Consider the following 23,250-nt stretch of genomic DNA (forward strand, 5'->3'; position numbering starts at 1 on the left):
ACTCTCAAATAAAAAGGGTAAGTGAACTTTGAAATATAAAGCTGGCAAAACCCTTACATGCTTACCCTACGACCAGTAATTTCACCTGGTAAAGATTCATGTTTACAAATGTCTACCATAGCATTATTTACAATAATTAAAAATCATTTAAATGTCCAACAAGTAGTGAATGACTAAATGAGCAATATAAAAATATTATAAAGTCATTTAAAATTTGAGTTGTTACTGACATTAAAATGCTTACACTATACAAATATTTAAAGAAAAAATTCCCATAGAATGTAATTTTAATTATATTCTAAAGAAAAACAAGAACATTCTCAAAGGAAACTCATAAAGACTGAAAGTTAAAATGTCATATTAGTACATAGTAGTTTTCCTCAAATGAATAGTTTTGGTTTTGCTAAGTTACAGATTTGTCATTTTTGGTGTGCATATATGAATAGAGAATGTTTTTATGATTTCAAGAAAGACAAGGACTTTGTAAGCATGACACCAAGGCCTGCAGCCATAAGGAAAAATATTAATAGATCTGACTACCTGAAAATCGCATTGAAAACAAAGTGTTAAGTAAATGACAGACTGGCAAGAAAAAGTTCAATATGTGACATTTTACTATGTAAAATGCCTGGCTGGCTCAGTCAGTGGAGCATGTGACCCCTAACCTCAGGGTCATGAGTTTGAATCCCACGTTGCATGCAGAGTACATTTAAATAAATAAACAAATAAATAAATAAATAAATAAAATGTCTAGGAAAATTGGGGGGAAAAAAGGACTGAAAGCAAATAGTCAGAGATGCCTCAAGTGGCTCTCTCCTGCATGTGTGTATATTTAACACACATACACTTCACAGCTCCCTACACTGACAGCGCCTAGGAACAGTGAAACGCCATGACAATGAACACCCTTAGCACACAGATCTTGGCTTCTAAATACCACAATACACAAAAAGGAATCAGGGCTCCTTGAAGAAAGACTGACTCCAGGGCTGGAACAGGGAAAGTATAAGACAAGCCTAGAATACCCTGTTGTGCCAGAAAGTAAGAACACACTCAAGGAATGGAGACATCCCAAAAGGACATAAGCCAGCTTGAAAGAGCTTCCATTAACATGGAACAATTTCAAATAAAAAACAGTGACAGTAATAGGTTATAATTCACTGAATAAAGTAGGAAAGCACAAGTTCATACTGATATAAATGAATGGCAAATAAATGAAAGAGAAGGAAATGGCTAAATAAGTAATACAGAAATATTACAATGTAGTAGAATGCTAGAATGCTGGCTAATACAGAAGGAGTGAGTCTTTGAAAAATGGCTATTAATTGTAATATTACAAGGAGACATTTTTCCATACATTGCTGTCTTGTTTCAGTTTATAAAATGAGTATGTCCTCAACAGCAGCCTGAACAAACACAACATAACACACATCTCTAGAGCACTCTCTATAGAGACATTTTAAAAAGGAGAGCATATACACAAAACCCCCCAGCCACAGAAGGCATGCACATGCACTGTCCTGACCTACCTTTCCATACTAGAGAAAGGCCTAGATGCCTTGGCAGGTGGCTAAAAAACCAAACAGCAAAATGAACAAAAAACCACCAGAGGCAGCAATGATATTCACAGAAGTTTTGGTTTGGTTCTATAGTAATTATGGGGTGAAGAAAAGTGACAAGGACCCTTACTATGATGCCAATGACAAATGGTTAACTGATAAGAAGAAATGGAGAGGGTGACAGGCTGTAGAACAGGTCAATATCAGGCTGTCATGGAGCCATTTGAGACACATAATTAATCTATTACTCACCTGGCATCATCATTCATTGTAGTATGGTCAATAGGTGCCATGAAGCTCAGTAGCTTGCTGAGGACATGAAACCTAAATAAAGCAGAAACAAACAGGCAGTGACATTAGTAACTATTAACCCAGAAAACGAAACACATTCCGAGTTAATAAAGTCCAGAACTGATCACAGGAACGTGTGACTCCAGAGTGGAATGGAGAACAATTCATAAGCACACACTAATCACAAATGTATTTCCCTCTTTTCCCTTAATATTACAGGAGAAAAGTCTCATAACAGCACATTGTAAATGACAGTAGTTCAACACAGATCCATTTATACCAAAGTCTCAAAAGAGTAGACACACTTGTGCCCTTGAGCAATATACTAACCCTTAAACTTTATTCCAGATAGAAGAGGAGGAGGACTTGAGTACTCCATTTTCTTTCTAAGTACATCTTAATCATTTTTCTATGTCATTACTAGTAAGTAGTAAGCACCATAGTGGTGCAACACAAGACTACAATGCCTCACATCACCATCACTCATTAGCACTGGTTCCCTGAGTCAGAAAAGGCTTCTAGAATTCCACATCATCTCTATTCACTAGATCCAGTCTCTCATTTCACCCATCTTTAAATGAAGGAGTACATCTGAGACATAACCTGTTTGATCCTTAGCTCTTCAAGTCATGGTGTTATGGAAATTTAAATTCTATCACTTCTGTTTCCCACCAACAGAAAAAAAAGGGTATTTTTGCACAAAGTGCTTTGAGATCCTCTGATGAAAGGAGCTGAACAACTATATGACCTTATATGAACCCAATTCTACCAAAGAGAATCCACAGGAGGTAGCCCTTCTGTTCATTATAACAGAGGCTGTATGACAATATGCATATTATAAAATTCTAACTAAAAAACTTTATCGGGGGGTGGGGGGTACCTGGCTGGCTCAGTTAGTAGATCGTGTCACTCTTGATCTCCAGGTTGTGAATTTCAGCCCCATGCTGAGGGTAGAGATTACTTAAAAAATAAATAAAATCTTTTTAAAAACCCACAAAATTCTACTTGGGCAGAACACTATCCACAAACAAAAATATGATATTTTCACGTACATAATATTAGCTTTACAGTATTACAAACATTTTTACACATATTGAGTAATTTGATTCTCTATGGTACCACCCACAGCTAAGCCTCCCAAATTTCATCCTTTTTTTAACAAATGAATTTTACAATAATAGTGATGAGATTTCCTGCATTACAAGAGTAATAGAAAAGGTATAAATTCATTATAGAAAATATGGAAAGAAACCAACAAAGCACACACACAAAATGCATAGTTCCTCCACTTAAAAGAGAGCTGTTAACATTTTGCTTAGTTATGCCTGTTTTCATAGTAATCCTGTTATTTACACACACACACACACACACACACACACTTTTGTATTCTCTTTTTTTCACTTAGCAGCATTGTAAGTAATGGCCCATAACAATATCTGGATAGCTGTATAGAATCCCAGGAGTGGAAATAGTAGAATACATTTTTGAACATTTATATTGCTTCCCATTCTTCACGTTTCGTAAGATGCAAAAACAAAATCTCTTTGCATACGTGTTTTTTAAAAATGTCTGCTACCTCCTAATTATAGAAAGTAATATACAATTCTTATAAAAAAAGATTCAAATACAAAAATGTATAGAAAACTGACAAGCCTCCTCCAGTCCTATCCCCAGAAATAATCATTCTTAACTATAAACTGTTAAGTGTGGCTGTAGCATTTTCCATATATAAGACAAACATAAACTTAACACATTTTTCACATAAAAGGGAGATTGTAATATACTTGATATTCTACATTATACACTTTTAACACAGTCTATTCTTTTAATTGTTGCAGAATATTCCACTGTGTCAATATATTATAATTTATTTAATTTCCTATTAATGGGCATTTATATGGACTGCTCCCCCCCCTTTCTTTTAAAGATTTTTTTCTTTGCTTATTTGACAGAGAGAGAGATCACAAGCAGACAGAGAGGCAGGCAGAGAGAAAGAGGAAGAAACAGGCTCCCTGCTGAGCAGAAAGCCTGATGTGGGGCTCAATTCCAGGACCCTGAGATCATGACCCAAGCTGAAGGCAGAGGCTTAACGCACCGAGCCACTCAGGCACCCCAAGCTTAGACTGCTCCCCTTTAAAATCAGTACCAAACAGTGTTAAGGTGAAGATTCTTATACATAAATTATTGCATATTTGTTTACATATATCTTCAGAATAAATTTTGAAATGTGAAATTGCTGGTGAATCCAAAGATACACATACTGAAAATTGAAAGACTAAACCAAAATACCCTCTCAAAGGTTATGTTAATATATGAGAATATAAATAGTCACATAACCTTTTAATTTAAGTATAAAGCCTAAGTATTATTAATAAATGCATTTTAATGTCTTGAGGCTTCACCAAACTTTGGTGCCCATCTGAAAAAAGGAACACTATTCTTGGCTGTATCCAAAGAGAGGTTTATGAGGCGCCTGGGTGGCTCAATGGGTTAATGCCTCTGCCTTCTGCTCAGGTAATGATCCAGGGTCCTGGGATCGAGCCCCACATCGGGCTCTCTGCTCTGCCGGGAGCCTGCTTCCTCCTCTCTCTCTCTCTCTCTCTCTGCCTGCCTCTCTGCCTGCTTGTGATTCTGTCTGTCAAATAAATAAATAAATAAATCTTTAAAAAACAAAACAACAACAAAGAGAGGTTTATAATCCACTCTCTGGACAAAGACTATGAGCTCTACTCCATAGCTGTACCGTCCGATTCAGTAGTCACTGGCCACATGCCGTTACGTAGGCCCTTGAAACCATGGCTAGTCGGACTACTGCAGATGGACCAAGTTAAGTGCACCAGATTTTGAAGATTCAAGATTTAAGAAAGAACGCAAAATATACCATTAATAATTTTAAAATAATAAATTGTTGAAAAACTGGGTAATAATATTTGACATACTGGGTTAAAAGAAGTATTTTTTAAAGATTTTATTTATTTATTTGAGCGAGAGACAGAAAGAGAGATTATGAGCAGAGGAAGGGCAGAGTTCTGGAGAAGCAGGCTTCTCACTGAGTAGGGAGGCCGATGAGAGCTGGATCCCAGGACTCTGGGATCATGACCTGAGCCAAATGCAGACGCTTAACTGACTGGGCCACCCAGGTGTCCCTAGGTGAAATATATTATTAAGTCCACCTGATTCCTTTTACTTTGTGGCCACCAGAACATTTAACATTGTATATGTAATGCATGTTTTTATTGGATGGTGCTGCTCTGTGGAATACCTTTACATTTTAATACAATATATTCAATAACTATTAATAGCATGACGAAAGACAGACTTTAAGAAGTAATCACATTAAAGACAATTTAGTAATGTGTACTTAATGCAATAGATTTCACCTGATCTCAGTGCTGCTGAGGATGGATGCATGTTTTAGTATTAAAACACCTTTTAACAACCATGCTAAGAAAAGATAAATGGCATTTTGCTGAAGAAGAACAAACACAGTAAGACATCCTGTTACTTAAAGCCTAAATTTAATTCACTTACATTATGAATTCTGATTAAATCATGATCAAATCTACTTAAATATAATGCTAAGTAAAAATAATCAACAGGCATAATTATTTCCCCAAACGCAAATATTCCTTTTCTAAAAATAAATTATTTTCTAGCATCCAACTAACAAGCTGCAATGCCCAGTCTGACCAGGCTGATGCCATTAACCTGTTACCATTTAAATGATCGTTCGTCTGTGCTATGACATTTCTGGAAATCTTCTCTTTCCAACTCTATGGCAAACAAAGAGCAGAACCTGCTCACTGGTGGAACCCAGTATCAGTGATGACAGCTGGCATATCTATCAGCTCTTCCTGAGGTCTCATTTAAGGATGTTATTTATAATAGTTTCATCTAGCCGGGCCACTTGTTTAATCCTTCGGGGCAGAACGCTAATGTATCCAATATGTCATTCTGGTGCCTGCAGAGGCCAGTAAGTCCTGCCCAGAGAGAAACGAACAGGCCACAGGTCAGAAGCATGGGCTCTGCAATCAGACCACTTAGCTCAAATCCAAATTTGCGACTTCCCAGCTCTGTGCAGGCTGCGTGAGCTGCTTCACTTCTCAAAACACTTTACAGGAATCAGCTCACCTAATCTGATACCACTCCTCTAAGATGGGACTTTCAGGAATATACACGTTTCACAGGTAAGGAAACTGAAGCACAGAAGTAAACTAACTTGCCCAAGGTCCCCGGGGTGGGGTGGGGGGTAGGTAAGTAGCAGAGTCAGGTTTCAAACCTGGACAAGGAAGCTCCAGAGTGTGGTTTTTGTTCTCTCTGCACGTAAACTGCTTAGCAGTGCCTAACAGTGAGAGTTTTATAAATGTGATCACTGTTGCGATTAATAAAGACCACCCTCTCATTCTGACCACATTCCTCACATTCATGGTCACAGGAAAGCCAGGTGAATATGGATGACGAAACTGCAAAACAATGCAAAACATATGACCTTCTTTTAAAACTTTTTTTTTTTAAGGGTGCCTTGGTGGCTCAGTCGTTAAGCGTCTGCCTTTGGCTCAGGTCATGATCCCAGGGTCCTGGGATCAAGCCCTGCATCAGGCTCCCTGTTCTGCAGGAAGCCGGCTTCTCCTTCTCCTACTTCCCCTGCTTGTGTTCCCTCTCTTGCTGTATCTCTCTGTCAAATAAATTAATAAAAAATAAAATAAAACTTTTTTTAAAGTAACCTCCAAGCCCAGTCTGGAGCCCTGAACTTGTTTTTGGTGGGGTGGGGAGAGGGAGAATCCCAGGTCATCTCCATGCCCAGTGCAGAACTGACATGGGGCTTGATCTCACCACCCTGAGATCATGACTGGAGCCAAAATCAAGAGCCGAACACTCAACTGACTGAGCCACCCAGGAACCGCAGTCCCAAACTTTTTAACTCAACAACTAATTTGTAGTAATTTTAGACTTGTAGAACAACCGCATAAATAATAGAGTTCATGAATACCCTTGCCCAGCTTCTTCTAGAGTTAACAATTTACATAAACACAGTACGATTATCAAAATCAGGAAGTGAACCCTGGTATGATACTACTATCCAAATTACACAGCTCTCAAATTTCACCCGTTTTTACCCTAGTGTCCTTTTTCTTTTCCAGGCTCCAATCTAGGACCCCAAACTGTACCTACTTGCGATGTCTCCTTAGTCTCCTTCACTCTGTGACAGTTCTTCAGTCTTCCTTTGTTTTTCCATGACTCACTACAGTGTACAGAATAAAGTCCAAATTCTTAGCATGGCCATGACCTAGCACTCACCTACTCACACAGCCTTATCTACTGCCATTCCCCCCTATGCATTTTAAGTGTTTGCCAAAACAAATTAAATTACAGTTTCCAAAATGGCCACGTACACTCTCGTCTATGTTTTTAAAACCATTATTCTCTGTAGCCTTTCACTGGGCTGACTCTTCTAGTCTGCTTAGTGTGGAATGTGGATGGCGTCTCAGACACAAGCTTCCTGAGCAGCCTGCACTCCGCCAAGGGCACCCAGGTGACCTGGCCACCAGGAGAACCTCCACCACAGGGCCTCCCACACAGCATCACTGTCTGCTGCCCTCTCCTTTTTTTGTATTTTTAAAGAGAAAGAGAGCATGCATGGGTGAGCAGGGAGGGGGTTGCAGAGGGAGAGGGAGGGAGAATCTTAAGCACAATCCACACCCAGTGTGGAGACCAATGTCCAATCTCACAACCCTGAGATCATGACCTGATCCAAAACTAAGAGTCAGACACTTAACCAGCTGAGCCACCCAAGCACCCCACTGCCACCCTCTCCTGAGGACACACTACTGAAGGGCAAAATGGGTCTTACATGGTACCCAATACGGTTCATTGAACTTCAGAAGGAATCTTATTTGTACTTAAAAAAAAAAAAAAAAAAAAAAAAAAAAAGATTTATTTAATTGAGAGAGAGAGAGAACAAGCAGGGAGGAGAGGCAGAGGGGGAGAATTCCAAGCAGAGTCCCCTCTGACCAGGGAGCCCGACTCCGGGCCCAAACCCACAACCCACGGGATCATGACCCCAAGGGAAATCAAAAGTTGGAAGCTCAATGACTAAACCACCCAGGTGCCCCTCCTTTTTGAATTTTAATTAACCATGCCTTACATTTTAATGTTTAGCTCCATTTAAATAGAATGTCTGTCTCTCACTTGCCTGTTGCCAGAATAAGACTTTAAATGTCTTTGGATTTATAGGCATGTGTGACTCTAAATCACTTATCAAAATGCTACAAAACCAGGTGTATATACTCGCAGTGACCAAACCTCTAATGAACAGTTTAGTGAGGTTAGTTTAACAAATGCCTGGGTGGCTCAGTTGGTTGAACATCTGCCTTCAGCTCAGATCGTGATCCCAGGTTCGTGGGATCAAGTCCCACGTCAGGATTCCCTGCTCAGTGGGGAGCCTGTTTCTCTCTCCCTCTCCTGCTCCCCCATTTGTTCCCCCTTTAGCTCTTTCTCTCTGTCAAATAAATAAATAAATAAAATCTTTTAGAAAATAAATTAATGTAAGAAAAAAACTTGCTACTAAAACAAAATAATTTTTTTTCTTTCAACTTAATAAATAATAACCATGGTAAGTATGTTTTGATTTGGGTAAGAACAGACTCATGTTCTCCTAAGTAACTTGCCATGTTAGAAAAGTACTCCCTTTTCCAATATTCACCCAGCTTCTTACACTGCATTATGTTTAAGGGTATAGCCATTTCTCCATACCTGGTGAGCATGTTAAGTTTAATGACATAATCATCCAAAAACATCTTCTGGCTGACTAATAAAAGGCTGGAATTATCTTAAAGAAGGGAGCACAATTCTTGCCCTCAAGGGGCACACACACTTAGGTACCTGTCCCAATATAAAATTCCTAACAATAATGTAGAGAAGGGATTTTGTCCTCTCTCAATTCTTCTGAAGATGGTATATTTGCAACAGCAATACCAACAGGTAAACAAGAGAAACCAAGAAAATTAACACTTTCGAATGTTTACTATGTACCAGACATTTACACATCATTTTAACCCTCAAACCAAATCTATGAAGTAGGGATTATTATACTACTTAGTAAATGAGAAAAGTGAGTCACAGAGAGAAAAGAACAACCAAAATCATACAGCCAGAGCCAGAATTTGAACCCAAGCCTCCCAGGATTCCAGGCTTCTCCCTCTAGAGAACATTTATCATCTCATAAAGCTACAATTTTGAAAGCACAGCACTAGGGAAAAATCTGTTCTCAACATTAAAGAGTAAGTTTGGCCCTGGAACCTATGCTCTTAACCATCCCACTAAAAACAAACCTGGAGAAGTGTAAAGACATGGAAATTCCAAATACAAAAAAAGTTAAACAAATTATAACAATTTAACCTGAGATTTAAGAAAGTGACTTTGAATAAAAAGATGGTGAAAAGTTGCTTTGCACTTCTGCAAAGTTAGAGAGAAATACCTATTTCCTGGTGAGTCTGTTAAAAACAAAAACAGATCAGTTAAAGTAGTTGTGAAATCTGCTTCTCTGAAGTTACTTAAATATGAGACAGATCCACATCTGTCTAAAGGGAATTCAATGACAGGCAGTCTCTAATAAGGATGCAGAATTCGCTATCTGCCTAAACTGTCGTAACACAATGAGTTGAAGATTTTTTTTTTTTCCATGTGCACCCCAATTATAAGTAGTTTCTTTGACAGGAGGCTTTGTGCAAATGATACTACACAACGGACATAAAATAAAATATTACCTCTCTGTATACCATACATATACAACATATACAGGACTGAAGGTTTTCTTTTCTTCTGACTGAAGGTCAGAATCTGTTTTCTCATAAAAATTCTATTTCTCTTAGACTGAGCCTGGCTGGCTCAGTCGGTAGAGTGTGTGACTACTGATCTGAGGGTTTAAGTTTAAGCCCCATGTTGGGTGAAGACATTGATTAAAAATAAAATCTTAAAAAAAATGTATTTCTCATTTCATTTAAGCACACTGTTAACATTCTCTGGAATCCTTCATTTATATCTTCTTAGCATAGTGTATACATGTATGGCCTCATGAAAATGGACCAATATATTCTAAACAAGCATCCAAAGTAAAACTGCTATACTGTTCTGTAGAAATCCCTTTTTAAAACTAAGACAATTTCAGGATGCCTGGGTGGCTCAGTCAGTTGGGCATGTGACTCTTGATTTCAGCTCAGGTCGTGGGTTCAGGATCATAAGATCGAGCCCCACACTGGGCTCCAGGCTGGGCATAGAGTCTGCTTAGGATTCTCTCTCTCTCCCTCTCCCCTCCCCACTCCTGCTTTCTCTCGCTCTAGAAAAAAAAAAAAAAAAATCCAAAAAACAAAACAAAACAAAAAACTAAGACAATTTCAACTATCTTTTTTTCTTCTTATTTTTCTTTCAGGAAAATGCAGGTGTTATTTAACCCATCCCCTTACAACAGCAAAACAAAAAGGAACTGAACTACAACATTTCCATTTTAGAGTAAGAAAAATGGAGTCCCCCAAAAGCCACAGACACTGTTTTTGTTATTTTTTTGATCCTTAAAAACAGAATCATCAGAAGACATATAGAACTGACATAACAGCCAAAATGTAAGAGTTGTAACATGTTAAAATCTTTTCTAAAAAGTAACTCACCGGAGTTTCCTTCCTTTGCTGGCTTTCCTATCTACTTTCTTGTGGATTTTGCTTCGTAACTTCTGGATCGCAAGCCACTGCCTGGGAAATTCACAAGCAATGTTATGCATCATCACTAACAGAAACAGTTGTACTTATTGACAAACTGGAATTTTTCTCACTGCGCAAAGAAATCATCAACCCACATCAAGTTCCTCAAGATAGTCTGGGGCCAAAGCGACTAATCAATTGAAGAGGATTTGTGCAATGAGAAAAAAAGAAATGGCAGCTGGGAAATTCTATAGCGAATTTGGTTAACAATGCTCCTTAGTATCTAGAGTTCCTGTGACAGGCACTAAATCTTGCAGTCCACAGGAAAAGCCAGCAAACAGAGTAGAGAGTTGTTTGCTTTCAATGTTTTAGCTGTGCAGGATGTTCTATTACTAACACTGCAACTGCTGTTCAGTTTGAATACAGGAATTCTTCAATCTTCCCTTTGTTAATACCCAAGTGCTTTTTCTGGCACTTTCCAATGTTTGCTAATTTTTTGTAATTACCCACCACTGACATTAGTTTTTCGGCCATTTTGTGTATTTAATTTTCATTTCATCTGTAGTATTTAAGAATGTGCTGCTGAGAGGTAAGGGTTCTTTCCCCCCAATATAGTCTCAATACGACTGTCGCACCTACAAAAAAAGTTGCCAGTAATTCTTTACTACCAAATACTGAGTCAGTCTTCAAATTTCCTGGGTCATCTCACTCTTACAGTTAGTTTGTTTGAATCAGGATCCAAACAAGAGTCACATATTCTGCAGTCATTTCAGATGAAAAGGAATTAATTTTTCAAATAAAGGATACTGGCCAAGAAAAATCTTCATAAATTCCTCATATGAACAAATGTGGAAAAAAAAAAAAAAAGAGAGAAACAGCAACAGCTAGTCATCTTACCTGATTTATACAACGAAAACTCAACATCAGAAAAAAATAATCTAGGGAAATCCAATTACTGTAATCTTAATATAATCTTAATTACCATAATCTATTTTATTGTAAAGTCAGATAAATGTACAATATAATCACCACGCAATTTGCTGTATCACATTAAATTTATAGTGAACAGCTCTCTATAGCATTCCAGAGATACGCAAAATACCAACAATATCCTATCCTTAAACCCAAATAATGTTTTACTCAAATAAAATTATTTCATCAAAACAAATTTTTCATTGTGTTCTCAAAATGCTGCTTTGCCCAGAATCCCATTCTGGTACTTGCAGCTTTTGTTTCCTTTCATGCTTTTGCAAATTATGGCTCATGGCTATTTAAATGTACACTATTCATTAGGTAGCACTCTAAATGCCCTTTTTATTTTCCAACCACAGGATGAAGCATACACACGAGCCTTCCTTCACTACTTTACATTCTACCCTGACATCTGGGTAATGCTGCCACGTTCTGTTTCTAATTGTGCTGAGGCTTTTACTGAAGGGGTGGAGGTCTAAATTAGGGCAGACTCGAACAAAGCAGATTCAACTATGAGCAAGGAACCTGTTGTGCATAGTGCCACATTCTGACAGCTGAGAACACACATTTGGGTGGCTGCTTTTTATCCAGCGGTCAGAGACCGATACAGATACAATCACAGCCCAAATCAGGGAGCAAAGACCGTAAGAAGGACTTTGAAAAACAAACCCTAAAACAAAAACATAGGTGTTTTATAATCTCTTATTCAACTGTACTTAAGGCAAGGTATAGGATTTCCATCACCTTGTCTTTCCAGCTCTTACTGTCTTGCTTAACTTTTTTTTTTTTTTAATGTTGCTTAACATTTACAATAACGGAGCCAACCGCTGCCTCTGATGCAGAATTAAGGGGACTCAAAGGGAGAAACTATTATATAGGCCGCTTGCACAAACAGAAAGCCATATCTAAATTACCTTCCCATGGCCACTTGATCGTTGGGATCCAAGGAGCTGGTTTTCCGTTCTATGAGTTCCCGAAGGAGCTAGGGGAAAAAGGAAAGCAACAGATTTATTTATCATCTCCCAGCACCAAGTGACTTTAAAAGGGCACTGTAGGAATTCTGAATGGCACCGTGACAGCTCTAAAACTACAATCAATAAGGGACAACCCAGTGGCAAGAGCATGACTGAATTCCCATTAACCCTTTCATATTTATGTATCTTTAAAAAGGTGGCTACAGCAATAGCTGAGAACAGAAGTCCATTTGGAAGACTTATTGTACTGCAGTTCATTTCAAATGGATCAATGAGTGCGCAACATTCCCCTCATTGTTTTTATGATTAGTTTTGTCCACCTCATCAATACCGATGGAGAATCTTTAAAAGGTCAGGTGGGAAAGGCTGTATGGCAAAAAGGAAAATGCATCAGCTTCTCACCAATAGGATAATGGTACATGGTTAACTTCTGACCTATAACCTCCAATAGTCAGGAAGGTCTTCCTCAGGCAAAAGCCTTTATTACATATAATTAAAAGTGCAAACTTCATTCTCTTGCTTTCCATGGCTGGTACTCCCCCAAGCTTACTATGAAGAGATTTAACCACGTATGACACCAACACAGTCAAAGCCATGACAATTTTAAAAGGGATCCTGACAGAAGTCATATGTGTGGACTGCAAATACAACACAGAGAACCAGTCTCTCGTCCCATACAACGAACTCCATGGGCCCCCATAAATGACTCTCCTACTCTCCTCTTAGTCCTGGGTGGTCCACTGCACACAACCAGAGTGTAAACCTGTACCTTTCACACAGACTTAAGAATTTGCATTGGGTCTTAAAGTCCTAGGTGAAGAGAAGTAATGTTGAGAAGTTAGATATTAGGGGCGCCTGGATGCCTCAGTTGGTAGAGCGTGTGACTCTTGATCTCAGGGTCGTGAGCTTGAGCTCCACGACGGGCATGGGACCTGCTTAAGAATAAAGAAAGGTTAAACATTGAAGGAGGAGAGTTTTAAATTATGATAATAAAACGGGATACATCTCTCCCATACAAGTGCTGTGTGCAGAGAAATAGCAACAGAGATTAAAATCCCAAAAGTCTTCTGAGAGAAATATAAGGGGACACACTAAAATAATCCTGCTCACCATCTGTCAATTATACAGGTTGGACTTTAAAATTTGTTTCTTCACAAAAAAAAAAAAAAAAAAAGTAATGATTCTGTAGGTGAGGCATGGTAGCAATATAGATATTTCACCACTTTAAACAGCTGACGTCTGTGGGAGGATAGAGGAGGAGGAATAAATTCCTATGAAAGTAGTTCACTCTCTGATTTTCATTTGTTTATGTAAGTAGGCACTGGAAGAAGTAAAACAAATTTATAGAAATGTTCATTTCCATAGAAGATGAATCTTTACTGCAAAAGGGAAAAGGATATTTCAATCGCAATTAAAAACTCTCCTGTGATGTTTCTTCATTTGCTTATTTTGGACATTATTACTACAGCAATTACGTTTAAAAATGTGGGGACCAGAGGCCACTGGTTTATTATCACTAGAAAACAGCAAGCTATTTCTCTACACTGTTTATCTGATTGATTCCCAACATCTTTCTGGCAGCCAATCTATCAGTTTATCTCTCCTACTTCATCACAGTCACTTCTGGCAGCTAAATACAAGATCCAAATCCAGTGTTACACAGACATACGACACAGTAAACCCGTGTAACACTGCTACTCTGTAAACAGCTGCCCTGAAGGCTGAGCCAAAATGGGCTTCTGGTTCCTAGTCAATGTTCTGTCAGAAGCGTGGCTGGGGCGTGGGGTGAGGGTGATGGGAAGGAAGAGAGGTTGATAAGGAAAACAGAAGAAAGAGAAGAAAAAGAAAGGAAAGAAAATATGAAAAGGGATGGGAAATAATGAAGCGGCTGCATCTCATTGCCCTTACCTGTTCCAGCCACAGAAGAGATTGGAACAACGGTTCCTGGTTTTCCTAATCGGCTCTGATCCCTTGAGACTGGGGTTGTCAGGACCACGGGGAGCAAGTGCTCATGGAAGGCTGCCCTAGCACAACAGGGGTGATCCTCGGAAAGCAAGCCCCATATGCCCTTCCCGAAGACTGGAGACTGAAGCCGCACGACTATGGTGGGTCTGTTACGTTTGCAGTGGTCCCTCCATTCAAACACTGAGTTGGCGCAGCATTTTCTCTCTGTACTTTCCATATTCTGGGCTGCAATTTCACTACCCAAGTGCCCTGCACAGCTACCCTTAGTCATTTGTGACAAGGAAGGTGGTTTTACTGGTCAATCTGGCCAAGTCTACTTTATTCAGTCCAGTGAGGCAGAAGATCCTGTTGCGTGCAAGGCAGGAATAAGAAAGTAGCCAAAAGGGGCGGCACCTGGGTGGCTCAGTGGGTTAAAGCCTCGGGTCATGATCCCAAGGTCCTAGGATTGAGCCCTGCATCGGGCTCTCTGCTCAGCAGGGAGCCTGCTTCCCTTCCTCTCTCCCTACTTGTGATCTCTGTCAAATAAATAAATAAATAAAATCTTAAAAAAAAAAAAAAAAAAAAAAGAAAGAAAGAAAGAAGGAAAATAGCCAAAAGGGATGCTTGGGAGGCTCAGTTGGTTCAGCATCTGCCTTCGGCTCAGGTCATGATCTCAGGATCCTGGGACTGAGCCCCACATTGGCCTCCCTGCTCAGCAGGGAGCCTGCTTCTCCCTCTGCCTCTGCCCTTCCACCTTGCTCCTACGCTCTCTCTCTGACAAATAAGTAAAATCTTAAAAAAAAAAAAAAAGTAGCCAGAAAATACAAGTAAACAAACTATTCCCATGGCTACTGCTATTTCCCACAGCTAACACAATCACTGGGTTTTAATTTAATTAGGAAAACGGCTTTCAAAAAAGTTACTGAAAAATTAAGCTTTAGGAATATTGCTGAAGAATTAATTTTGCTTCTCAGTTCAATTTTTATAGCTTAACTTTATGAATAAACTTTTCTATTAAAATACAGGTTTCTGTTACAGTTAGTGGAGCTTTTTCTTTTCAACAATAATGATGTAGTATTTCTAATTTCCTTTGTGACTCAGAAAATGGAGACATGCGTGAAATATTTTTGTTCTAGTCTGTTTTAATCCCAGGGTCAGCTCACAAAGGCTTGATTGTTTCTCTAGTTCCAGGGGAAAATCATAGATGTTAGGTTTCCAGGTCAGCCCACAAAAACCTACTTAACCCATAACAACATACATGAGGAATAGCGCTGATGGTACTGTTCAGCATCTAATCAGCATTTATAATACTTTGTCTAGAAAAATGCACGCCAGAATCAGTTAAAAATGGCAGACTGAACACATTAGTTTATCTCTTCTCCCTTCTCAAGCCCTCTAAAAGACAGGAGAGGAATAAAACAAATGTATTAACCCACGAGAAAGAAGAGAAAGGGAGAGTTAATGAGAGCAGATTTTCATAAATTTTTCAAAGACAGGAGATGGAAGAGTAAAAGGCAGTTATCACCCAAGTGCCCAGAGGGAATAAAGGTGAGGGTGGAACTAATTAGGCCCACAGAATCCCTGTGAGGAGGAGCTCTGGCAGTGACAGTTACCACAAAGAGGGAGAAGTGGGAGGGGACAGTGCCACTGGGCCTTCTCCATTATCCCACAAGTGACTATACCCTTCTTCCCCACTCACAGGGAGAAAAGTTTTCTTCTCTGGAAAAACTGAGCCCCAGAAGCTCCAGAGAGATGGCTCTGAGGCACAAGAGGCTGGAATGAGGTAGAAGAAAAAGGTGCCATGCCAGTCCCTGGGAACTTCTGCCTGCTTCCCTTACCCTACAAACGGAATGTCAGCACCCTGACACAAAATCTCCCATGCAGGAGAGCAGAGGAGTATCTCTTGGAGAAACTGCATGGTTGATCCCTCCACTCCCCAGAAAATATCTCCAAGTTCTGACATTTGAAGACTATTCCAAACAAGATGTTAGTTCACAGAGCAATTATAGTTAAAGAAGCCAAAAAGCTCTCCTCAGGTTTCAGAGGTACTCTGAATGTCTTACTACTAAATATGAAGAGAGTTAAGGACCACTGGCATCTGCGTAAAGGCTCAGACAGACCAAAGCAGATAGGTAAGAGGGGATCCAAGAGAGCAACGAAGGAAACAAAAGAAACCTAAGAAAAGAAAGAAAGAAGAATGGAAAAGAAGACATATTCCTGTAAGAACAGGAGGATGTGAGAAAAGAGTAAAACAAGAAATTAAATACAAAACAGAAAAAAAAATTATATTTCAATAAACTGGAAAAGAAATGTACAAAAACCCTTCAGCTATAAAACAAAAAGGCAAAAGGATAACAGACCCTTGCTTATTTGTAAGAGAAGAAAAAAATCTAGAGGACAATCCAGAATGTCAAACATCTGACTAAGGAAGGCTAGGAGGACATAATTAGAGAAACAGTAACGAAAATTTCCCAAATCGAAGGACAGGAATGAGCCTGAAAAAATCTAGTACAATGAATGAAAAAAAGACCTTTCCCAAGACACATCAGCATGAAATGTGGAACACTGGAAGTACAGAGAAGATCCTAAATGCTTACAGAAAAAATAGGTCACATATAAAGAGGGTGACCGTATGTCCCAGTTTACCCCAGAGAGTCCTGGTTTACGCCTGCTGTCCTAGTATTCTTTTTCAGGCTAGTACCTCAAATGTCCCAGTTTTGGCAAGAGATTATATAGTCACCCTACATATTCAGAAATGAAAACTAAGTGGGACTGGACATTTCAGTAGCAATAGCAAGTAGCAGAGGACTGCAGGGCAATGCCTTCAAAATTCTGAGGAAAAGGACTTTCGACTTCAAATTCCACACACAAAAGATTAACCAAGTATGAGAGTTACACGGAGACATTTCACGCGTGTAAAGAGACTCAATGATTTACTCCGCATGCGCCCCTTCACGGGAAGATGTGCCTCAGTAACATGAGCGCATGTGATAAGAAGGAGGAAAACGTGAGACGTCAGAAAACAGGTCCAACTCAGGAAAGCAGCAAAGACAGGCCCTGAGACTACTGACAGCGGAGGCACAGAGAACAACCGTTGTTCCAGAAAGGAAGAGTCCGGAGAGCCCTAGAAAAAAGGTCTCTGGGTTGGAAAAGGTAGAGGGAGTGGGGAAATGATAGGTTAATTTATGCATTCAAGGCATTTGGTCTGTGTGGGGAAAAAAATAGCAGGAGATAGAACACTAAGCATATCTTGAAAAAGGCATTATTAACTCTAGGAAAAAACAAGCATCTAAGGAAATATAATCATAGTACATTTACTTAGTCATAATATTATAAAAACTGACTTTTCACAAAACCATGACAGTAAGTATACCAGGGGTATGGAGAACGGGAAGCGTGGAGGCAGAAAGCCTAGGAAGGCCCACACCTCACCACTGTGAGGGAAGTCAAGAGATGATCTGATAAATGTTTGAACGTGATACAACAGTAGTATAAACCTACTATTTAAAACCTAAATAAAGGGGCGCCTGGGTGGCCTGGGTTAAAGCTTCTGCCTTCAGCTCAGGTCATGATCCCAGGGTCCTGGGATCGAGCCCCACACTGGGCTCTCTACTCAGCAGGGAGCCTGCTTCCCTTCCTCTCTCTCTGCCTGCCTCTCTGCCTACCTGTGATCCCTGTCTGTCAAATAAATTAAAAATAAAAAAAAAAATCTTAAAACCTAAATAAAGTATTGGAAGTTTTTGCCCTCTAAAGCTTCTCAGCAACGTAACGCTTTATCATTCCTTGGATAATATGTGACCCAAGAAGAATATGTCAGGATTTATTTGGCAATGTCCAGACTATCCAGTAGTCCCCGCCTCAACCCTGGTTTTAGTTACCCACAGCCAACTGCGGTGCAGAAGCAGATGGCCCTCCTTCTGATGGGTCCTCAGAAGGTCCAGAGGAGCCTGATGCTATGTCATGTGGCTACGTCATTGCCCTCACTACACCTCATCACACAGGCATCTCATCATCTCACATCATCTCAAGAAGGGAGAGTACAGTACAATAAGATAAAGACCACATTCACATTTTTATTATAGTATATTGTTATAAGTGTTCTATTTCATTATTAGCTATTGTTGTTATTCTCTTATCCTGCCTAATTTATAAATTAAACTTTATTCACAGTATGTATGTGCAGGAAAAACGTGTATTTAGGGCATGGTACTATCCATGGTTTCAGCGATCCATTGAAAGTTTTGGATCATATAACCTGTGGATCGAGGGAGAGGGACCACTATAGGTGTTCTGAAAAATTTTGCCAGTCTACAAATTCACACTGAGAAATTTTGTAATGTCCAAAGGCGAAAAAGACAGGAGAATCAAGGATATATTGATTAAAGCCCTTATGATATTTTCCTGCTCCTGAAAAAAAAACAAAACATGGTAACACCCTAGAAAAAATAGCAACAACACTTATTTTGATTTGCTGCTGATAATGCCAAGCAATTGTTTACAACTTTATTGAGATATAATTCACTTACTATATTAATTCACCCATGCAAGAGGTATATAATTCAGTGTACTTTGGTCAATTCACAGAGTTGTGCAATCACTACCACATTTACTCTTAGAACATTTTCATCCCACTAAAAGAAACCCCGAACCTATTAGCGATCATTCCCAGTAAGCCCGACCCACAAACTCCCATACAATTAGTGATTAAGCAATCACTAATCTTTCTATCTTTATGATATGCCCATTCCTGACATTTCATATAAAATGCAATCATACAATTTATGGTCTTTTATAACTAGCTTATTTCACTTAACATATGTCCCAAGGTTTATTCATGTTATAGCATATATCAGTACTTCCTTCTTTTTTACAGCTGAATAATATTCCACTGCAGAGCTACACCATATTTTACCTATTCATTAATTGAGGGATATCAGAGTTGTTTCCACCTCATGGTTATTAAGAATAACACTGCTATGGATATTCATGACAAGTTTTTGTACAGACAGGTGCTTTCATTTTTCTCAGGTAAATACATGGGAGTGGAATTGCTAGGTTACATAGTAACTCTACGTCTGACACCTTGAGGTACTGCCAGCCTGTTTTCCGAAGCAGGTACATCATTTTACATTCCCACCAGCAGTGCTGGGCAAGTCCGATTTTTCTACATCCTCATCAGCACTTGTTATTGTCTGACTTTTTGATGACAGTCATCCTAGTGGGTATAAAGTATTATTTCACTGTGGTTCTGATTTGCATTTCTCTGATGGCTAATGAGGTTGAGCATCCTCTTGTGCTTACTGGTCATTTGTATATCTTCTTTGGAGAAATGTCTACTCAGATAAGCCTTGGCCATTCTTTAATAAGGTTGCCTTTTTATTATTGAGCTGTAAGAGTTCTTTATGTATTCTAGATACGAGGCCCCACACTCTCTTTCTCTAATAAATAAAATCTTTTAAAAAAAATTACCCTTCTTAAAAACCTATCCCGAGTGCTTGAATTAAAAAAAAAAACACAAAAACGGTGTGCCTGGGTGGCTCAGTTGGTTGAGTGTGTGACTTTTTTTTTTTTTCATTTAAATCCAATTAATTATCATATAATGTATTATGGGTTTTAGAGGTAGAGGTCAGTGATTAATCAATCTTATACAATACCCAATGTTCATTACATCACATGCCCTCCTTAATGTCTATCACCCAGTTACCCCTCACTTCCAGCAACCCTCAGTTTGTTTCCTATGACTATGAGCCTCTTATAGTTTGTTTCCATGTTTTCGTCTTATTTTTTCCTCTCTTCCCCTATGATCCTCAGTTTTGTTTCTTAAATTCCACATATCAGTGAGATCATGATAACAATCTTTCTCTGACTTATTTTGCTTAGCATAATACCCTCTAGTTCTATCTATGTCGTTGCAATGATAAGATTTCATTTTTAATGCCTGAATAGTATTCTACTCTATGTGTCTGTGTCTGTATGTGTACACACACATATCACATCTTCTTTATGAGTATCTGACTCTTGATTTTGGCTCCAGTGGGTTATGGGATTGAGCCCTTTGTCAGGCTCTGCATTCAGTGGGGAGTCTGCTTGAGATTCTCTCTCTCTCTTCCTCTCTCCCCACCACTCCATCCAATGCATGCTCCCTCTTTCTCTCTAAAATAAATAAATAAATCTTTAAAAGAAAAAACAAAAAATTAATCCAAATGAATTAAAAGATCTCATTCTCTTTTTTATTTTAAGATTTTATTTATTTATTTGACAGACAGAGATCACAAGTAGGCAGAGAGGCAGGCAGAGAGAGAGAAGGAAGCAGCTTCCCTGCTGAGCAGAGAGCCCAATTCGGGGCTCGATCCCAGGACCCTGAGATCATGACCTGAGCCGAAGGCAGAGGCTTTAACCCACTGAGCCACCCAAGTGTCCCTAAAAGATCTCATTCTTTTAATGTTAAAATGATGTAGATCTATCCTCCCTCTTGGATCTCATTACTCAAAGGAAAAAATTGGTTCTTCTCCAGAAAAGAAGAGAGGGAACAGATCTTTTGTGCTTCCTCTAATCCATCTATACCCTCTTTCTGCAGTCTCTTTGACATGGTCCTTTTATTGCAAAAAAGGTGTCTTGACATCTTTTTTTTTTTTTTTTTAAGATTTTATTTATTCATTTGACAGACAGAGATCACAAGTAGGCAGAGAGAGGCAGGCAGAGAGAGAGAGAGGAGGAAGCAGGCTCCCTGCGGAGCAGAGAGCCCAATGTGGGGCTCGATCCCAGGACACTGGGATCATGACCTGAGCCGAAGGCAGAGGCTTTAACCCACTGAGCCACCCAGGCGCCCCTTGACATCTTTATTATAAAAATCTGAATTAACTTCAATATAGTGTCTTTTATTTAAACGTCTTTTATTTACGAAATATGTTTTTCAAATTTCAAATCCAGGGATTTCATCTCTCTTCTTCTAAGATCTAATGATTCTAAACATGAGCTTTCATTATGTGACTGTGTGTGCTGCACCATTCAGTGTAATTGTAAATATCTGCCCTTGAGTCGGTATAACATGGCTTTGGAGTCTGACAGATCTGGGTTCTAAATCCCAGCTATGCCCCTTACTAGCTGTATAATCTCGGAGAAGTTATCTGACCTCTCCAGAGATTCAGTTTCCTCAACCATAAGGAAGTAAAAATTTTATCTCATAAAAGCTGATTTGGTATTTTAGAAGATGGAAAAAGTAATGCACTTAAGCAAAATTTAATGGTCAATAAATAGAGATATTGTCAATATCAGATAACAGTAATAATACCCAAACCCCATTTGGGGCAAAAAAAATTCAACACCTTCCATAGCTAAATCACCACCACCACAGATGCTAACAACGAACAAGTACAATAATTCAGTTTTCCTTTCTATTTTTTGACAGATTAGATACAAAATGAAGGAAAAGCAGAATGAAGAAAAGGCAAATTCACAGAAATGGTAAATCAACACTTGAGAAGAATGCTATTGGTTGTAGGACTTTTCTAAACTAGGCCACGATAAATCAGAGCAAAAGAGACCCTCTCCTTTATCATTTATTCCATTTGAACAACTAACTGCTATTCCCTTTCCATGACCTGCAACTCTGGCCACTATCCTCTCCTCAAAGGATCCCCTCCACCTAGCAGCCCCACCCCGCCCTCCTCCAGTCTCCCTCTATTAACTTGCACTCTATCCGTCTTTTTTTTTTTTTTTTAAGATTTTATTTATTTATTTGAGAGAGAGAGAGATCACAAGTAGGCAGAGAGTCAGGCAGAGAGAGGGGGAAGCTAGCTCCCTGCCGAGCAGAGAGCCCGATGCGGGGCTTGATCCCAGGATCCTGAGATCATGACCTGAGCCAAAGGCAGAGACTTTAACCCACTGAGCCACCCAGGTGCCCCTCTATCCGTCTTTGAAGGCCAGATCAAATGCCATCTTCTCCTCCCTGCAGCCTTCTGGAACTCCTCCAAACTGTTAATTTCTCTCTCTTCTGAATTCTTTCATACCTCTTCACCAGCCATGCTGGTTTGTTTGTATTTCTGTCATCCCTTCTACCTAGCTGTAAGCTTCCCGAAGGCAGGGTACAGTCTGACTCAAATGCTCACCTCCCACAGAACTCTGCACTCTGCCTTGCACACAATAATGGCTTATTCAAAACCATTTCTAAAATGACAGAGTTATGTAGCCAGCATTCTTCTAGATCTTGTGATCAGAGATGAACAGCATCTAGCTTCTGCAATGGCAAATACAATAATTACAGGAAGAGAAATAGAAGAATGGAGAGAAATCAGGATGTGTGAATAAAATTCAAGAAGCATCTTAACACTGACGTTACAAATAACCCACATTTGGTTACTAAAATAAGAAAATGTATACCTGGAGGCTACCACTAAAAGTCAGCCTGACTCTGCCTCGCTGCCTTTGGTGTTTAAGGATTTGATTAGTTTTTCCACTTTCTGATTCAGTGCTACAGCATGCCTCCACTCCAGAGTGAGAGCCAAGTAAGGCCTACAATTTCGAAGGGATGATAAATTCATTCACTGAATAAAGTAACACTGTTTTCTCAGCACAAGTTCTAAAATATTTCAAAGGCTGTAATATTTCACTAGGCTTGGCCATTTGGGTTAAAATTTATTAGTCAAAACAGAAAACTTTCTCATCAGATCCCATATATTCCATTAGGCATGATATATAATGTCTCCCGATGTCTAATTATTAACTGGGAGTGTAAGTAAATCACCATCTGTATTAGGCCCTGATGTGTGCAGACACGGTTAAGAATTAAGCATTCGAATACTAAAGAACTTCTTTTTT

General features: G+C 39.2%; 1 protein-coding gene across 1 annotated transcript in view; it reads right to left on the reverse strand.

Annotated features, from left to right (window-relative positions):
- The window catches only part of AATF (apoptosis antagonizing transcription factor), a 63,928-nt gene that overhangs the window by 20,777 nt on the left and 19,901 nt on the right, over window positions 1-23,250 (reverse strand). Inside the window, exons 6-8 of the mRNA XM_032843298.1 lie at window positions 12,430-12,497; window positions 10,514-10,594; window positions 1,812-1,883 (exon numbers count right to left, since the gene is read on the reverse strand). Of these exons, the coding sequence (XP_032699189.1) occupies window positions 1,812-1,883; window positions 10,514-10,594; window positions 12,430-12,497 (221 nt within the window). The remainder of the gene's footprint in view (window positions 1-1,811; window positions 1,884-10,513; window positions 10,595-12,429; window positions 12,498-23,250) is intronic.

Source organism: Lontra canadensis, unplaced genomic scaffold (assembly GCF_010015895.1).
Source record: "Lontra canadensis isolate GAN:19392208 unplaced genomic scaffold, GSC_riverotter_1.0 scaffold137, whole genome shotgun sequence".
Classification (NCBI taxonomy): Eukaryota; Metazoa; Chordata; class Mammalia; order Carnivora; family Mustelidae; genus Lontra; species Lontra canadensis.